Below are 18,006 nucleotides of genomic sequence, written 5' to 3'. Positions count from 1 at the left end.
CCTCAGTATCTCCCCATTCTCAACAGCATGAGCAGATAAAACAGAGGCCCTCTGGGACTCCAGTGGTAACTCTTCTCTTCTTCTCTAATAAATTATCATTGATCCTGCTCCCTCCCCCCAACTCCTTTTCACCCATTATTGATCTACAAAACGATGACTCCTGTTGCAACAGTTTTCTATGAAAACTTTATGAAAGCTAATGAACTTAAAAAAAAAAAAAAAGCAACTAGAGCTTGCCGTCCAGTCATACTGTTGTTATACAACACCTACTGATGTGTATAAAAAAAAGTCTTTCATTAACAAAAAAATCTCTTCAATAAACAGTATTGCAAGATTTAGTATATACTAGAGAAAAAACTGTGAGAAAAAAACAAAACTTGCTTGTTAGCAAAAAGAGGACAATCCTTACCTCTTTGCAGTCTTTTACAATTGGCTGCATCATGGTAAGGTCCTGATGACTGCCACCCATAGCACTACTTGTACTCTTGTTTCTTGCATGCCCTTTCTTAAAAGGAGTTTTGACACCAGACTGAAGCTCCTTAGTTGGAGATGTCGGTGAAGTAGACAGTACTAGCGTTTTCAATGCTGCTACTTCAGCCTGAAGGACATCAATCTTGAAAATAAAAACGGAAAGTAAAACAAAAATATCATATTAGCCTACAAACGTGTTAAATCATTTAACAATTTCCAATTACCTCTGTTCAAATCAAAATTTAATTTTCCAGCAGTACTAACACACAGATCCCTGTGCAACTGCGTATTTTAATAAGACTGGCTTCTTGCACACCTTGCTAGCTATCTGATAAGGTTCTAACATTCTACATCTATCAGTGTTAGCTACGAACAGGTCAAGACAACACAGAACAACTCAGTATATATTTTAATAATGCATGCACATCTTTCTTTTTTTTTTTTTTTTTTTTTTTATCATTTACACTATAGTTTTAAAACTATGTGAAAAGACAAAGCAAGCAAGTTGGAAAAAACTCACTTTTCCCTGTGCTTCTTTTAACTGTTTTTCTGCTGCAGCTTGTTTGACATTAGCTTCTTTAACCATTTTATGTGCTTCCTGTAAAAAAAAAGTTTAGCTAATGTGAATGCTTCAATAAATTTCCAACATCAAGTTTAAAAAAACCCTACAGAGTTGTATCATACTTGTGCTTCACAAAGATTACTTGTAAAACTTGTAAGCTGTGCAACAATCTGCTGAAGTTAAATAGTTACATACCAAAAATCTATCATCTGGATTCATCACTGCACCAGCAAGTTCCTTCTCCTTGATCTTGAGCCCAGAGAGAGGTACTCAGCAATTCCTCCCAGCCACAGCCACCACCACCACCACCCCCCTCCAGCAGAAACAATACCTGTCATGAATACCAGGCTCTGGTCACATTTCAGGAGCTGACCACTGAAGTTCCTTGGCCCCCCAATAGAAAAATTTAACTGGTAGCAACAAAAACAACATTGGTACAGCAGCACATTCAAAAGAACTTCTCCTTTCTTCTAGCCAGAATAACCAGTTTTAATCATCTGTAAACTTCTGCATGAAAAAACTGGTCAAACAACTGAACTGAATTCTTACCATCAATTAAAAAAAATTAAAGTAAAAGCTTAAAAGTAGTTTATGGATTAACAAACATTTCTTCAGTAGAACAGAACAAGCACTAAAAACCAATCCAAGTGAGCAAGCAAGACTAAGTTAATAATGAACAAAGCATAAAAGGACTGGGATTTTTTTAAAACATCTTTTTACCTCAGACTTCTAAGCCTTTTGTCTGCATAATGTATTTGTTTAGGCTCTGATCCAGCAATTTATGCCTGTGATCAAATTTCTGTTCTTATTTGGTACTTACTGAAGGCAACAAGAACTGAAAGATCAGGGCCACTGACTAAATTACTTGGGATAGGATTCTTCTCATATCTGTAAAGCGCCTAGCACATATCTGGACGCTATATAAATAAAACAAAAATGTCATACATCATCACACCAGAACATCTGGCTCCCATCGTCATTCAACACAGCTGTGTAATATGGGTTCATAAAATTCTCTTAAATAGTGACAGACACATGCAGGAATGGGCACATACACATCTATACAATGTGTACAAATACATTTAACATTGACCATGCAGTTTCTGCTTAGGGATGCACCTTTAAAAGCAAAGCATGTTACCATGCTATTACAGGGTGATAATGGAATATATACATCCAGCTGTGCAAAACAAGTCTCCATCCTCCAGTGGGCTACATTAATATGAACTCCAGCATATCCACCCATACGCTCATGAAATTAATGGGATTCAGAACAGAACATGAATCCAAGGGCTGTAGATCCAAGTGCAAAAATGAAGAAACCTTAGCACTGTTTTATTAGAGACTCTTTGTGAAATCACAACACAAAAGAAAATTCGAGTGACATGCCCACAACAGCTGGGAGTTCTGAATAATTAAAACTCATTAAATAATCATTAATAATGTGTTGTATTTCAAACATAGCTTTAACAAACTGACACACCATTTTAATTTATCAACTGTCATTAACATAAAATTACATGGGTAATTACGTCTATTCCTCTACAGTTAAAGTGCCTGTCCATCACCTTTCTCCACCCCATCTACGTAAATACTTATGCTAAAAAGTAGCTTTCCAGCTTTTCATGTTTATTCTACATGCAGAAGCTTCTTAAAATATTAAGTAACTGCCCTACTGGGATGATGAAATAAATTGCATTCCACAGATAAATCTGTTACTTCATTTTTGAACATTAATACTTTCCAGTTTTTATAGCACTTTTATACCATTACAACTTCAACAGTATTGCTTCTAAAAGACATCTGATGTTTTTACCTCTATGTGTACGCTGACAGACAATATTTACAATTTGGTAAGCACAAAGTATCACTAGTTAATAAACTTATTCCAACAGGTTTGCATATCATAATTTAGCTTCTAGGTATTCCATGGCAAAATGGCAACCAATTCTGTTTCAAGTGCGGATTTAAGATTTTTTTTTCTGTTTAATGCAAGCTCACAATCTTTGTTGGCACCACTGCTCTTTTCTGAAATGAAAAGGTCCCACTTAAGAGTTCAGGGTTTCTCACTTTGCAACCAGGTTCCACCCTGGTGCATCACTCCGTTTCTCTTCAAGTTTGTGGGAGTAACATGCTGCCAGACCCAAAATTCAAAAGCTGAAAGCATGGTTAAGTTATACACTGTGCTACCTCCATTGATCTGGAACTATGTTATTTTGCATGTAATCACCATGACAACCCCAAATTTAGCTCTTATCTAGATAGCCTTGTTGTCAGACAGAGAAGCTGTCTCAAAATAGTTATGCCAAAAAATGAGCCTAAATAGTTTTAAGCTTTCTGACACATTTGCCTTATTTTCTTCATTTTGTGTCTAGGCAAATTGACAAGCTCAACAACATCTCTCATCTAAGTGAAACGTCTACTGCTTGCTCTTAAGCCTCTACCAGCACACCCAGATCTTCAGAACACAAATCCCTTTATAAGCTTATTGCAGAAAAAGTCAGCATTAGATACACTGATTCTACATGAAACATCTGGCTCGGCTTCCTTAAAGTATATCACATCGAAGACTCCAACAAACCTCAAACAGACTAGCTGTAAGTTCTTCCAATTCCTGTCCAAGTTGATCTCGCACTTTAGAAAGCCTTTCACATTCTTCATCTTTTAACTTCAGCTCCTATGGAAAATTGAAAGTTATTTATTCTGACTTAGAGTAGTAATTTGGCCTTTTAAAGCTAATACTACAGAGAGGGGGGAAAAGAAAAAAAAGATATCAGAGGAACACAAAACCTTCACTAAACAAAGCCTTTCAAAATATTAGTCTTAAAACTAGAAGCAATTAAATTAACGTCGTTAATTAAAATAATGCAAAATAGCTATTTCTTCCTCTATACAGCAATCTACCAGGCCAATCTACAGTATCTCTAACCTAAACATCAGCATTTCCAAAATTTGGAGGTTAAAAAAAAAAACTTGCCTTCTCTAAAAAGGATACGGAGTATAGAAGACTACAGTCCATTAAAATAGAGATAAAATTAATTACTGGGACAGACAGAATACCAGTTCTGTTTACCCATTCTTTATCAGACACTTAAAAGTAATCCACAAGTATTTGGTTCTGTTGTTTAAAGAAAAAAGTTTTCAAAAATAGCTTTGCCTCAAGACAATCCCCAATTCTCTTACAATCTTAAAACACATCTTACTATAAATAGTGTCTCGCCTGTAGGTCTCCTTATGACTAACATAATTACAAAATCATACTGTGATTTTATCTGTAACTCTTGTTTATGCAGAGATACATAAATCAAATGAAAATAGCTTATGAAATTCAAAATGTTATTTGTCTGATATCACTAAAATATCACTTAAGTGAAGAAGGCACTTTTACAGTAAGACCTTAGTACAGATTTGGCAGTATATGGGATACACATGCCCAATCTTGTCTGTATTTTCCCAAGTCTGAGGAAAAAGTGCAGTATTTTGGCAGAGAAGTACAAAAAGTTTGACTGGGAATTTAAAAGAAGAGATCCTCTCCCCTTCCCCACCTATTGAATGCTGGAAGCTCTAGCAAGACAGAAAAGGATGGTGAGAAAATACAAGGGAAAGAAAAGCAGAAAGCAGATCATCCTGACCTTTCAAGCGTTTCTTTGGGCCATAACCCCCCTCCCATGTACAATCCCCACCTAGCTCTTCTCCATCTTCTTTTCTCCCTGCCAATCTAGCTCCTGCACTAGTGTCACGCCGGGGAGGTAGGACCCAAGTCTGCCACTGACACGTTAAAGACTCCAAATCCAACCTAACAACAGTTATGTTTCCAAAACCTCCAGAAACCAGCACAGAACTGACCAGCCTTCAGAAAACTCCAGGAGGCCAGTCCCTACAGAGCCATAAAGAGGCCAAAACGTCAGCCTCTGTACATTTCTAGGAGGTAATTAGTATTTCTCCCAAAGTCTTCACGGTTGAGTAATGCTGTACACAACAGTGTGGGAAACTACACCTCGCCTTGCAGCACACTCTCAATTTCTGCAGTGAACTGGCAGCAGGTTTTCCTCTAGGATGAAGATCTTGTCTGACTCCAGCCCCTAAATCTGATGCCTTTTCAAGACCCATGTATTGGAAAACGTGTTATTTCTTTTTTCTTTTATTTGATTTTAACTTCGGACATCTTCATCAAATTTTAGTTTAGTTTATTTGCTATTTTACATTTGATATGAAGCCCTTTGAAATGTACCATTTAAATGTTGTGTTTTTGTTTCACAAACATGGTATTTTTCTGATTGTACTCAACTCCTACTTACTATATACTATACTGTACACAATGACCTATTTCTCAGGAAAAAAAAAAAAAAGAAAATAAAAAGAAGGGAAATAGATACAGACAGATGGAAGTAAAAACGAATACAGAAAACTAAAAAAAGAAAAGATACTGAAAAAAGAAACAATATTTTTTTTTTTGCTTTAAAATATTTCCCATGTAAGATATGGTTGGTAATAGGGAAATGAAAGATATGATGCAAAATACTTAAAGCTTAAGTTTTATATGTTCCTATAAATACTGAGCATACATCAATACTTTTTATTTCTTTCACCGATTTATAAGGAAAATGCTATAGACAACTTAAATACAAAAGTGCTACAATACATCCTAAAAGGAAGCTGTGTTAAGACTCAGGTCAAGAGCTATCAAACTCACAGCAAAGGCAGAACCAGCTCAGCTTGCTTCTGGCCTACCACCATCAATACATTATTCCAGGCAAGACTGTTGCAGCTTTGCCTGCAACTGGGAAGATTAGGGGGAGGCTTAGATTAAAACGTAGGCAGATGAGTAAAGCTACTTAACGAAAGCAAAAGGGAGACGACAGCATGCAGTGTATTGCACACAGCTGCTTAGCTGTATTTGTCAAATATTGGGCAAATTTCTGTGACATGACTCAGAAGGAGCGCAACATACCACGTTATTTTGTCACGTAAGTTTAATAGCTCCAGCTGATGGTTTTTATGCAGGAAAGAAATAAAGAATGCCCAAAGCAAAAGCTTATCAGTTATTAGAGCCATTACCACCACTTGTGCCTTAAAGCCCCTACTGAACGCCTTCCAGCCATACATAACACAGAGGCAGAGAAGACAACCACGTGCACTAGATTAACCAGCCCTCCTGCAGCCCTTCCCACATTACTGCTCTGATACAGCACATGAAGATGAGCTATTGAAAATCAGAACACACAGTTACTGAAGTAGGTGATAAAAAACTGAAACTTGCACGAAAAAGTTTTTTAAAAATAAATATTCCTGTATCAAATGGTCATATTACTGCTTATTTCACTTTGACCTTCATGAACAGAGTACAGGGTGGGTCTATAGAGAAAAACGGTGCAATAAGGAATGCAAATTGCTGCTTCAAAATAATGTTTTAAATTCTAGAAAGAAAATCATCCTGGATCTAGTTCAGCAATTTAAGCAAGTCATCACTGAATGCAGAAGATCAAGAAAAGAACAAAAGTTTTCTAGAGATCTCACCTAAAATCAGAACTGCGGAATATGGCTGAATTCTGAAGTTGTTAAAAAAAAAAAAAAAAAAGTTGGCACCTTAAAAGAATACATTTAAATTTGTCTGGTCTTCATTCAGCACCCACATGAAACAAGCTCCACGGAAATTTGTCTTTTGGAACCAAATTTCAAGGGTTTTCAATGCAATTGAACTGTTGATGGATCTGAATTGAATAGACTATTGAATTGTGTGTCCTATGGGTGTGGCTGAAGATGCTTCTGGTTTGCATGCATGTGGTCTACTACTTGCCTGAAAAAAAATGTGATGCCTGCAACATACTACAACAGCATCAGCCAGCAGTGTGGAAACAAGTCCTTCGTCACTCCAAGACAGCAACAAACTCCTACAACACCCTCAGAGAAACCATCTTCAACACTGACAAGCCAGTGGCCTTACAATTCAACTGCTATTTGTTTTAGAAAAGTTTGTAAGCATGCTCTTTGGTGGAGTTTTGGATGGTATTTTTTTTCTGGAGCCTTCTCATTTTTATTCTTCATTAATTTATAAGCAAGTGGCAGCAGAAATGTAATAATGCCAAATGTTCTCATATGCTGCTACAGGAATCCCTGGGCAGTTATTGTGAATCTATTTTTTCTTTAATCCATGCAGTTTCTAAAAACACCATATTTTTCTGTGAAAAGATACAGATTTAACCAGCAGTGTTAGCCTACTCAGAAACACTATGATGATAACATCTGTTACACTGGATTCTTTGACAATACAGGCAGAACAATGGAAAAATCCACTTCAACCCCTCTATCAAAATGCAAGATCTGAAGACATAAATAAAACTTGTAAGTCCACTTTGATCTTATGACATGAAGAATGCATACAGACACGGAAGCCTCTGAAATAAAATCCAAGTATCATGCTCCAGAAAAATGTTGATACGTACAATATCATGTTTTATGCTGCTACTCCTTCACAAAAATCACTCTATCGGTGTAAGAAAACCTCTCGGTTTCACTCTACTAGGGAAAAATCAATATTGCAAATTTCTATTACAAAAATTAACCAGTTTTGGTCATTGCCAATAAGCCTACAGATCTTACTCTAAAGGTAGTAGGAAGCATGGAATTCATTCTCAAACTGAGTATGGCATTTACTGGCACCATTTCTGGTAGACTGCTCTTTCCTCATCGGGAAAGGGGGCTACCCATCAGTGAGAGCTGAAAACAACACCCCCAGAGAAAACATATCAGCACAGAAAATTAAGTTTCCCTCTGCAGTTACAGATGACATCATTATATTGACAGTCAGATTCATGACTGAGTAACTTCACGGTCAAGTCACACAAAAATTCAAGGAAAACATGACCATGAACTGCCACAGCTCAGAAACTGCAAACAAGGTATCCAAAAATACACGCAATATGGCAGTTACTTAGTATGAAAAACAAACAGAAGGTACCCCATTGCTAAGGCTCCACTAAACTTACACATCAAGAAGAACCATATATCAAAATGACATCGTTGTTCTCTCCATGTTACCTAAATGTGTTTTTTTTACAGCCACTGTCACAGCTCAATCCAAAGATGGCTGAAAAAAAAATACAAATGTACAGAAGCATGAGGAGATAAGGTCCTGGGCACTGATCACTCAGCCTTTTAACTCCTCCTCTATTTCCTTGATGCTGTTTTAAAAACAGGACTAAAACATGTGGAAAGGTTCAGATCATTTAAAGCAAGGGCTCTTCAGCTCCACTTTACGGAGTACAGCCAGAAAGCCTTCACTGAAAAGAAACGGCCTGAATGGACTCAAAGAGTAAAAAATACCAAGTTTTAATTTTTAAGGCGGCATTTTGAGGCAAAAGTATGTCCAGTCTTACACACTGTGTTACTATAGAGCGTTGCCCTACTGTTATTTCCAGCCCAATCTCTCTCACCATCTTATGGTATGATTTGTGACTGCAGCTTACCTAGATTGAAGCAGAAAATACATTTCCTCCCATAAAGAAACAAATTTTTGGAAGATTTTTTCTGCCAACAATTTTGCCAGTAATGCTGTTCATTTTGAGAAGTGAATTCCTTAGACTGAATAAATACAAGGCACATATAGAAGTAGAGAAAACGCCTTTATCCTATTCCTGAATAATTTCAAGAACCATATTTAGATGTCCAAAAACTACATGTCGTACATATATATTCCCTAATATATAAAAAAAAAATGAGAACATAAAAAAAAAAAGTTGTATTCAAAGCATGAAAAGAATTTAGGTAATGGATCCCTAAGCCTCAAAGTCCCTATTTCCATTCTCATTATCCTTCCAATCAAAACTGCAAGAAATTCTTTAACACATATCAAAACTGCATACACAGTTCAGGTAAGAAATTCGGAACAAATGAAAAAGGCAGAACAGCAAATTTGTATCTACTCTGTTCAATCCTGGAGAATCCATTTTTCCAGGCTGAATGAGTTCATAAAATTCAAGTGCAAATTGCAATTCTCTTTTTTCTCACTGTTCCTGACAAAGCTCATAAACTGAATGAATGATAGAGGCTTGAAGAGAACTTTAAAAAATCATGTAAAAAACAACGAGCTGTACATAAGCACCACCTATTAATTATATCCCTGCAGATTTTTAAACAGCACTCATTGACAAAAGTGAATGTAGCTGGATATATATTCAAAGTCTGCACAACACTAAATACTGCAGAGTGGGCACAACCCTATATGAACAGTCATAACTTTGGGGAAAAAGCAGTTGGAGATCAATTAGGAATACAAAAAATTAGTCCCTATACAGGAAGTAGAAGAAATACTGTGAAAGGAACAGGGTTTATCACTGTGTACTTTGTAAAGACTCCTGCATTATTGAGTAATTCTGAAACAGTGCAAGCTTAGGAAGACAAGCAGACAGAAGTTATTCACCTAGTATAACACTGATAAGAATCAACCTAATATGCTGAGAATTATTAACAAGGACTTTGACATCAACATTCTCAAGTTAGAGCTGAATCAAGTTTTTAAGAACATCAGAAGTGTTTGAAAATACTTAACATACATTTAGTATGCCTTAACAGCTTTAATGCTATTTCTTTTAAAACTACCTTAAGATATGAGCTGAGCTAGACATAAAACCCACGCAACTTTACACCAGATTAATATTTTCAGATAATTCAAAGGTTACAGTAACAGATCCAAGTTGCAGATTTTAAGAATGTTAGCTATATTTCTGTAAGTTGCCAGGAGCTGGAAAAGCTCTTCTAAAGTTTAAACTTTAGTTTGATCTTGCTTTCTGAGGTTTCAAGTTTAACTGCTAGGTTTATATATTCACAACCAACATCCTCAACATTAGCTCAGGTTAATGTTTCCTTTCTGTGGTCAAGTGCTAAGCACACAAACACCTCAGCAAAGGAAGCAACAACTTGGTGACAAAACAGCCAACAGAAGAAGTGATATCAAAATCCGTATTTAAGATTCACAATGACAAGGGCAAATGCAGCTATGACACAAACGATTTCTACATTCGACAGAAAGGCAACGAGCACAGAGGAAAACAAGTTCAAACACAAGATAAGATGGGCTTAAATCTAAACAAGAGTGGAATCATGTAGAGGAGAGGAAAGGGCACAGGTACAAACAGCACAGAACCTACTGGAAAGGTGAAGCACAGAAAGATGTTAGAATGATAAATAATGGCTTTGCATTTATATAGCACCATCCATCCAAACAAGACAAAGCGCTTTACAAATATTAATGAATTGAGCCAGTGTCCTCAAAGGCATCCATGTTCAATTTGAAGTGTGGTGTAACTACTTTAAAGAACTTCACTGACATCTTTATTGCTTCTTTCTTACAGGGGCATTTGTCTGTGATACATGGCATCTACCATGTTCTAAAATGTTTCTAAATTGACACAAGCTACACTTTTGTACCACAGGAGAAAAAAGACTCAAAAGGTATATAATCAGCATTACAAAAACTTAGAATGTAACAGAAGGATAACAGTAAATTACTCCTATTCTCAAATGCCAGAATGAAGGAATGGCCTACATTTCAGAGAAAAAGAAAGTTTAACCAGAAGCTGCAGCAAGAGCTTTCCATGGTAAATAGCTGCAGCATTAGGAAGAATTATTCCTTGATAGTGTTTTAAGACGTTAGCACTGCAGCCATTCAGAATAACTTTACTTAAAATAAATACATTGTAATAATTCTATTGTAAATGAGTAGACTCGGACTGCCATCTATCATTCTGTCACATCAGAATCATAGTGAAGAGAGAAAAAGCAGGAGACAAGACAACAAGCCTTACCCTCTGAGCTTTTGCAAGTTCTTCTTTCAATCTTTCATAGCCCTTTTCTCTTACTTCCAGTACAGATGGGCTCCGTAAGTGAGATAAACTGTCTGTACTCAACCCAAAAATATCTTCATTTCCTTCAGCAACATCTGCTACTGTAGCACCCTGTAAAAACTCTCTCTCTGCATTATTGCTCTCCTTTCTGGAATTATTGTGATTGAATGACCCACCCTGGGGTCCAGAGGTAGAACAAAGTACTGTGTCGGTGACATTGATGCTGTAAAGAGAGAGAGAGGTTTTTTTATTTATATTATATATTATGAAGAAATAGTTTAGAAATAGCAGTAGTAGTGCTGAACGTACTGTTACGGACACTATTTAATATTACACGCTATATTAAAATTCTATCTTCAGTAAAGCAAATAGTTTGTAAGCAAAAAAAAAAAAAAAAGCCAGTAAACAGATGCACAAAACTTACCTGACACCTGATGTTTCTCCACAATTCAGTTGTCTGGGAGATGAATAAACAGGTTGTGTGGGAAGGTCAGAGACATTTAATGCGTTGGGTTGGATTGGCGCGGAGGACACAACAGAAGGATGCGGTCGGTAAATAACACTGGGTGAGGTAGTTTGTTCCTGAGTCCCTGGCTCATTTACTCCAAGAAGATCTGGGGTCGTAGGCGAAGCGAGGTTCACTTCATGAAAGCCTTCCAAGGAGTCACTGGCCATAATAAAAGCCTCATCATATGAAACCCTGAACAAAATAAACACATCATCAGAATGCAAACAGGAAACGTTCGGTTAGATCTTTATATAACTACATATAGAGTTACAATCATTTAAATTTTTTTAAAATGGTCAAATATGGTCAGAATACTTCATGATTTAATAAAGTTGTGGACAACTTTTGCACAAGTATCAACTTCAACCACCAATGATTTTTTCCTCCCATATATCGGACTGTTGAGTTCAGCAGCTCTAACAGCAGGCTCCACATCTAAACCAAATGATGGAATCAAGAACACGCACTATCATGAAACAAAGTCATCATTAATACAGCCTAGAATTGTTTTGTATCAAAACACAAATGTTTTATATTCAAGAGTAGGAGACCCGTGAGGCAGAAAAAAAAAAATAAACCTAAAGCTTCCACTTTTAATCTCAAGGAAACAAATAATCCGAAGACAGAAATCAGTGCACCTTTAAATAAATTAGAGTCCATAACAGTTTTGGTTCATTTATGTCTAACCTTGTAGCAGTTCAAGGAAGTGACAGAACTGGTCGATAAGACTTCCCATGAAGCATGCTGATGTCCATTTAATATATCACATAATTAAGTGAAGATTGTGTATTTAATAAGTACTATAACAAAAATGAATTAATTCCATATAATGCATGCAAAAGCGTACGGTGAATTGGCGACGTGGCCAATTTAACTCATTAACTTTTCATTTTCATTCCATGCTTTTCATAAGATCAACGTGGTAGAACAAGAATTATACAAACCACAATAGAGAAGCTCTGATTTTCTCCACGGCTTATCAGATCATAAAATCTTTGCATGATTCAAAACTATGAACTGGTAGTAGTATGAAGAAATTTGTGAAGGAATCACTTAGCAGTGATTACTCACTGCAAAAAGAGCATCCTCCATAGTTTATAAATGAAGACAAGATTCAGGCTTCGCAGAGATACCTTACATGGAAAAGAACTGCAGCATCTGACAGAATCCATGGCGTTTTATAGAGAAAATTTGCTTTGCTCTTTCTGTTGAAAAGAGCAGGTAAAGAGAAGATCTAGAAAGATGGCAGATCCTAACCACAAAGAGATGCCATCTACTTACTGTTGTATGAACGTCCTGCTCATTATTTCATAAAACACACAGAAAATTACAGGAATGGAATCCTCAAGAGTGCACACACAAAAGTTTTAGTTACATCAACACTTTTTGATCACCTTAAACCTCAAAGAACACCATTCAAAACTGCTTTCTGCCTCAAGTATTGTACTGAGCACTCACACATCCACGTTAAACAAGTTGTTTTACTGCATTATGTAGTACATTTGGAGCAAAAGGTAGAAAATAATTTGTTCAGACAGCGAGCTGCCTACAGTGTTGCTGCTCTTTGTTAATTGCTCCCCTAAAAAAACAATCACCGCTATGAAACTGCCCAGACTTAAAGCACAGAAAAAGGACCTTACATAAACACAAAGGGACACCTACACACTTTAAAATTCTATGCAGAAGTCCGTTTTGATCAACAGCTGTGCAAGCATCATTTACAAAGAAAACTGCCACGATTTTGTACTTTGGAGCTTTTCTATCGTAATACAAAGAGCTAAGTTTTGAGTTTTGCTTAAGTAAGTTTGGCAAATATTCTTGTTTGCTTTCCCTATAGTTCTTCTTAGCTATTGCAAACATTTTAATTATATGCTCTATATGATGATAAAACCTGTTGACTCAACAAATTAAAACCAAGGGACTGCCAAAGCTATAGGACGTTTCTTCAAGGTTAAACATCCAAAAATGTGTTCAGGTCTACAGTAAAACTACTGCGTGTCAGCATTTAGCATTTAATAAGCTAACTACTGCCATCTTGAAAAAAAGAAATCAAGAATATCCCACTGAGCTGAAATTTTCCATGAGTTTCTTCACAAAACTGGTCTTAAATAAGTATTATTTAGCCATTTCCAGCAAGAAAGTGCTCAGGAAAAATTTAATTATCAGTGTTGAATGTGTTCTTAGTATGTCCAAATACCATGTAGCAAGCACACCAAGTAAACAGCAGACCTGAAGGCATGCCATTCCTTATCCTTGTGATAAGTTACACAAATCCAGCTACATTATGAAGTGCACAAAGTCATGCTGGCTTGCACAGAAACATATATATATATATATATATATGTATATGTAATAAGCCTGTTTATTACCTTCCAGACTTTCGAATCCATTTCCAGCTCTCCTCCCAGACTATCACATCATCTACAAGTAGCATGTTTATCAAAAATACCTATCCCACCTACACGCCCCTGCTGCAATGAATCCGAGGGCTTTTCCTCCTAAAGTGCCTAAATCCTGCAGTGAACTTAATGGGCAACACCAAAAAAAAAAAAAAGGAGTTTTATTTACAAGACTGTCACTCTGCTTGTCCATTAAGTATCAATCTCAGCTTAAACAGACAAGACAGATCTATGAGTAAGTAAACCTACACGTACCTTCTCAGTTATTAAAAAGCAAGCTCTTTCTCATACAGTAAGTAAGAAAGTTCCACAAGTTAACTGGCAGAGCTGAAAATAAAAGCCCTTCAGCTAAACTCTTTCAAATGGGCACTCACAGGTGTACCATCTGTGTAAAACACTTCCCATTCACAACTTCTTTCCTCCCTAGCGTTACTTCTCACTTTGCAGTGAGCAGGAAGAAGCCTGGTACGGGTGGTTTGCCCAGCGAAGAAGCCTACATCGAGTATCTCTGTTTTGAGACTGGCCAACACCAGAACGTTGTTACCAAATGCTTGCCAAACACACATTATGCTTTAATTGCTTTAATGAAACCAGACATACACGCAAAAAGCTAAGCAGTCTTAAAAAAAAAAAAAAAAAGTTATCTTTTGGGAAAGAGCTCTTAAAAGTAATGGTTGAAAAAAAAAAAAAAAAAAAAACACTAAATTTCAGTGTTATTAAATCTTATAGGTTTAAGGCTTGGTGGGGTGTTCAGATCATCCACTAGCAACAGCCTTGCTGTGGAAGAACATGAAGCTTTTTTTTGTCTGAGGTGATAGCGTGCAATTTGGATGACATGCAAAATTCAACTGCTGTAATAAACTAGCGTGAAACAACAGCGTAAGCTAATTTCCTTATACCTTCATCTGGAAATAAAGCCAATTTGGCGTAAGTTGTCATTTCATTATATCTCCGCCGCCCCACTCGCACTGCTGATTATCCACATAACTTTCTGAGGAAACTATGCACAAACATGCCATTTATCTAAGATTAAATAAAAGTGTACTACAAAAGAAATGAGTTGAACAACAATTTAATATGCCTCTATGGTTTCTAACAAGAAACAAGAAGTGTGAACATTGTCAACGGTCAAATTAAAACACTTCATCTAGTTTTCATGTTACCCTAAGAAGGGTTCGGCTACTGTCTGAACAGGAGCAGCCGATAACCAAATGCTCACAACCTCCCTGGAAAGCAGCAACTTATCATGGATTGTTTTCTCTTGAAAACGCAAAAATTGAGACTTGAGACTGCCTGCTACAAACCCAGTTTGTCTTTCACAAGCTGTTCAAAGTTGTCATCTTCAGCCTGGTGTTATTTAAAAGCAATTTCCTAACTGCTACAGCCCATTTAGCAGCAACATTTCACACGTCAAAAGCGTCATTTTTAGCTTTGATGAAGAGCACCAACACAACACAACTGTTACCTGCTCAAGGAGGAGGACACAAGGAAAAAGAAGTTACTACTTCTGCACGTTTTGATGACACGCAAATTCTAGTCAGCAGTTACCAAAAAACGAGCTTATTACCTAGAGTGTTTTAATCTTCATACAGAAGGCTTTTCAAAACAGAATGAAGTCTCAAAGGCTTCATTTACGGGACTCCAAAGCTCACCTCTATTAACACAGGAGTGGGCAGTAGCAGCAGGGGGGTGCGGGCCAGGAGAGGGGATTTTTTTGGACCAGTTCCTCAGAAGGACTGACACACCATAAGGCCTGCATTCTTCTCAGTGGGCTTAAAAAAATCAGGTTTGAAATAGTTGGCATTTATGGTCTGGAACATAATATGTTTCGAGTCCCAAAGGACTCAGCAGGGAATTACGGTGGCAGACTAATAAATACCTTTTAATGAAACAGCCCAGTTAAGTCCTGTAACTCCACACCAACACCTACCAGACACAAGCAGGCAGTTTAAAAACTAAAATTCTTTGTAAGGTTTATGTGGATGTTAATTTAAGGTTCAAAACACCAACTAAACTACAGCTATTCCGTATGAGATATTCATTAGATGTTAGCTCTGGATAAAGAGTTTTGGCGATTTCTTTATTATTTTTTTTACAGGACTAAACAGTGTTTTATATATAAGCTTAGCCACAAAATTCATACAAGTTCAAACACTGTTGTTGCTGCAAGCTCATTGCACGTACACAATTCAAGACTTGGCACAGGCATTCCCTTAAAGGTTGCAGAAAATTCCCACCTTTAAAATTATTATAGAACTTCGTATTTAAGGAGTGCAAATGTGCAACAAGTTATTTTGAGGACAGCAAAACACAAGAGAAAATAGTGTTCAACTACTCCAGTCCTTAAATGCAACTTATATTTGTAAGTGACCCTACACAACGTATTTACCAATCAATACTAAAAGAAACAGGTAGGCAAATCTACAGAATTTAAAAGCTAGCAAAAAAAAACCAAAAACACTCTTGGTTCATATACGCATGATAATTTTCTAAGTATTATCTAATTATGATAATATTTTTCTATTGCACCCCCCCTAGTTTTGTCATATAATGCCATGTGGGTGTTTTTCCCTTCTTTACCCTGTTAACCAGCCAAACACTAATTCACACAGTTTTAAAGAAACGTGTAAGACTATTTGATAGCAAGACTTCACAAAATTAAAACAATTTGTGTCTTGCTGAAGCGATGATTAAAAACAGCTTATTTGAAAACTGTTACGGGGATATCTTCAGCTAGAAAAAATAGAGGTGCAGACAGCAAGCTGCACCCCTTACGGGAAGAAACGAGCAGCACACGATTCAAAGATCTATATTTACAAAGTGCTTGTGAAACCTATAAATAACCACGGCTTAGAGCCTGCTAGATAGCACACCTCTTATTCGAGGGGAAAACCAGTGCTTTGAGAGGTGGAATACTTCAGGATTTGTTGTGAGCCGACGTTGACAGAAGGCTGTTCAGCTCGCAGTGCCCAAACCAAGGCACTCGGCTGCAGGCAGTGTCCTTTCTCCAGGCTGTGTCCTTAAGGCAGGGAGCCCCTCAGCTCTGCCTTACCTTGGGAAGAACTTCGCGGAGCCTCCTCGGGCTGGCGCCTGCTCTCTCCGAGCGTGGCGGCAGTGTAATTCCTGCCGAGCCTTGGCCTGGAGACCCTCTCCTTTTCAGCTAACACCGAAAATATTTGATTAGCGAGCTTTAAGTCAGGGCGGCCGCAGTTTTCGAGGCGCGCAAAGCTTCCTCACCGTGCGCGCAGGTAAGTTTAAAGCAATGTTACGTCTGAAGAAATGGCTAGGATACTACTAAAGAGCCTGATACAACTTCTGGCCGATTGATAGTAGTATTTTAAACGCCGTAGGAAAAAGGGGAATTAAAAAAAAAACAGCCAAAATACAGGGTAATCTTGCGGGAAAAGCTGCAAGCTGACGGGGAGCAGAGGGAGCGGTTGACCTGGCGTCCCGGCGAGCTCTCCCCCGGTGCCGGCGGCGGCTGAGAGCTGGGGGCTGCCTCCCCCCGGCTGCAACGGGACCCGCCGGCTGCCGGCGCTTGTTACTTATTAAAAAGGGGACCGGAGGGTGAATTATTTATCCTCCTCCCCACCAGGTAACACGAACCAGGCGAGGCAGAACCGCGGCAGGCCCGGCTTTAACCCGCCCCGCGCCGAGCCGCAAGCCAAACACCGCCGGAAAACCCCTCCAGATTTTGGTCTCGCCCCCAAATTTCTCCCCCAGCGGCCGGCACACGCTCCCGGGCCGCCTCCCCTCCCACCTGCCCCGCGAGGGGGCCGGGGCAGCACGGCGGGGCTGGGCGACCCCGCACCGCGACCCCCCCTCCCAGCGCCTCAAGGGCGCAGCTGCCGATGCTTCACGAAGCCCCCGAGACCCGCAGGGAGCACCGGGACCGGGAACCGGGACCGAGAGCGGAGCCGCCGCCGCGTACCTGCGCCGAGCCAGCCCCAGCGGCCGCCGCCGCCCCGCGTCCCCGCAGCCGGCCGGGGGGCGGTTCGCTGGGCGGCCGCCGCGCATGGCAGCCGCCGGCGCCCCGCCCGCATGGCGGCCGAGGCGGGAGTGAGGGGAGAGGGGAGAGGGTGGGGGGCGCCGCCGTTGTGGGGCATGGGGGTGGTTGGGTGGCTGTGGCGGAGGTAGCCCGCCGGGAAGAGGCTGGAGGTGACCTCCGTAGAATCGTAAAGGTTGGGGAAGAGCTTCAGGATCGTCTGGTCCGACCATCGTCCT

The 18,006-nt window shown here is 38.8% G+C and overlaps 1 protein-coding gene across 3 annotated transcripts in view; it reads right to left on the bottom strand.

The window, feature by feature from the left end:
- The window catches only part of RAB3IP (RAB3A interacting protein), a 29,112-nt gene extending 11,342 nt beyond the window's left edge, over positions 1-17,770 (bottom strand). The window contains exons 1-6 of one of the 3 annotated variants that reach the window (XM_032204392.1): positions 17,714-17,770; positions 11,300-11,575; positions 10,837-11,098; positions 3,615-3,710; positions 992-1,069; positions 410-613 (exon numbers count right to left, since the gene is read on the bottom strand). In XM_032204392.1, coding sequence (XP_032060283.1) covers positions 410-613; positions 992-1,069; positions 3,615-3,710; positions 10,837-11,098; positions 11,300-11,550 — 891 coding nt within the window. In that variant the 5' untranslated portion in view covers positions 11,551-11,575; positions 17,714-17,770. Of the gene's footprint in view, positions 1-409; positions 614-991; positions 1,070-3,614; positions 3,711-10,836; positions 11,099-11,299; positions 11,576-16,834; positions 16,919-17,713 lie in introns of those variants that run through there. The other 2 variants (XM_032204408.1, XM_032204400.1) reach the window with 2 other exon arrangements.
- Between the last annotated feature and the right edge of the window lie 236 nt (positions 17,771-18,006).

The sequence above is a fragment of the Aythya fuligula genome, chromosome 1 (genome assembly GCF_009819795.1).
Source record: "Aythya fuligula isolate bAytFul2 chromosome 1, bAytFul2.pri, whole genome shotgun sequence".
NCBI lineage: Eukaryota > Metazoa > Chordata > Aves > Anseriformes > Anatidae > Aythya > Aythya fuligula.
Note: the sequence above shows the minus strand (reverse complement) of the source record. Positions and strands in the feature narration are given on the sequence as shown.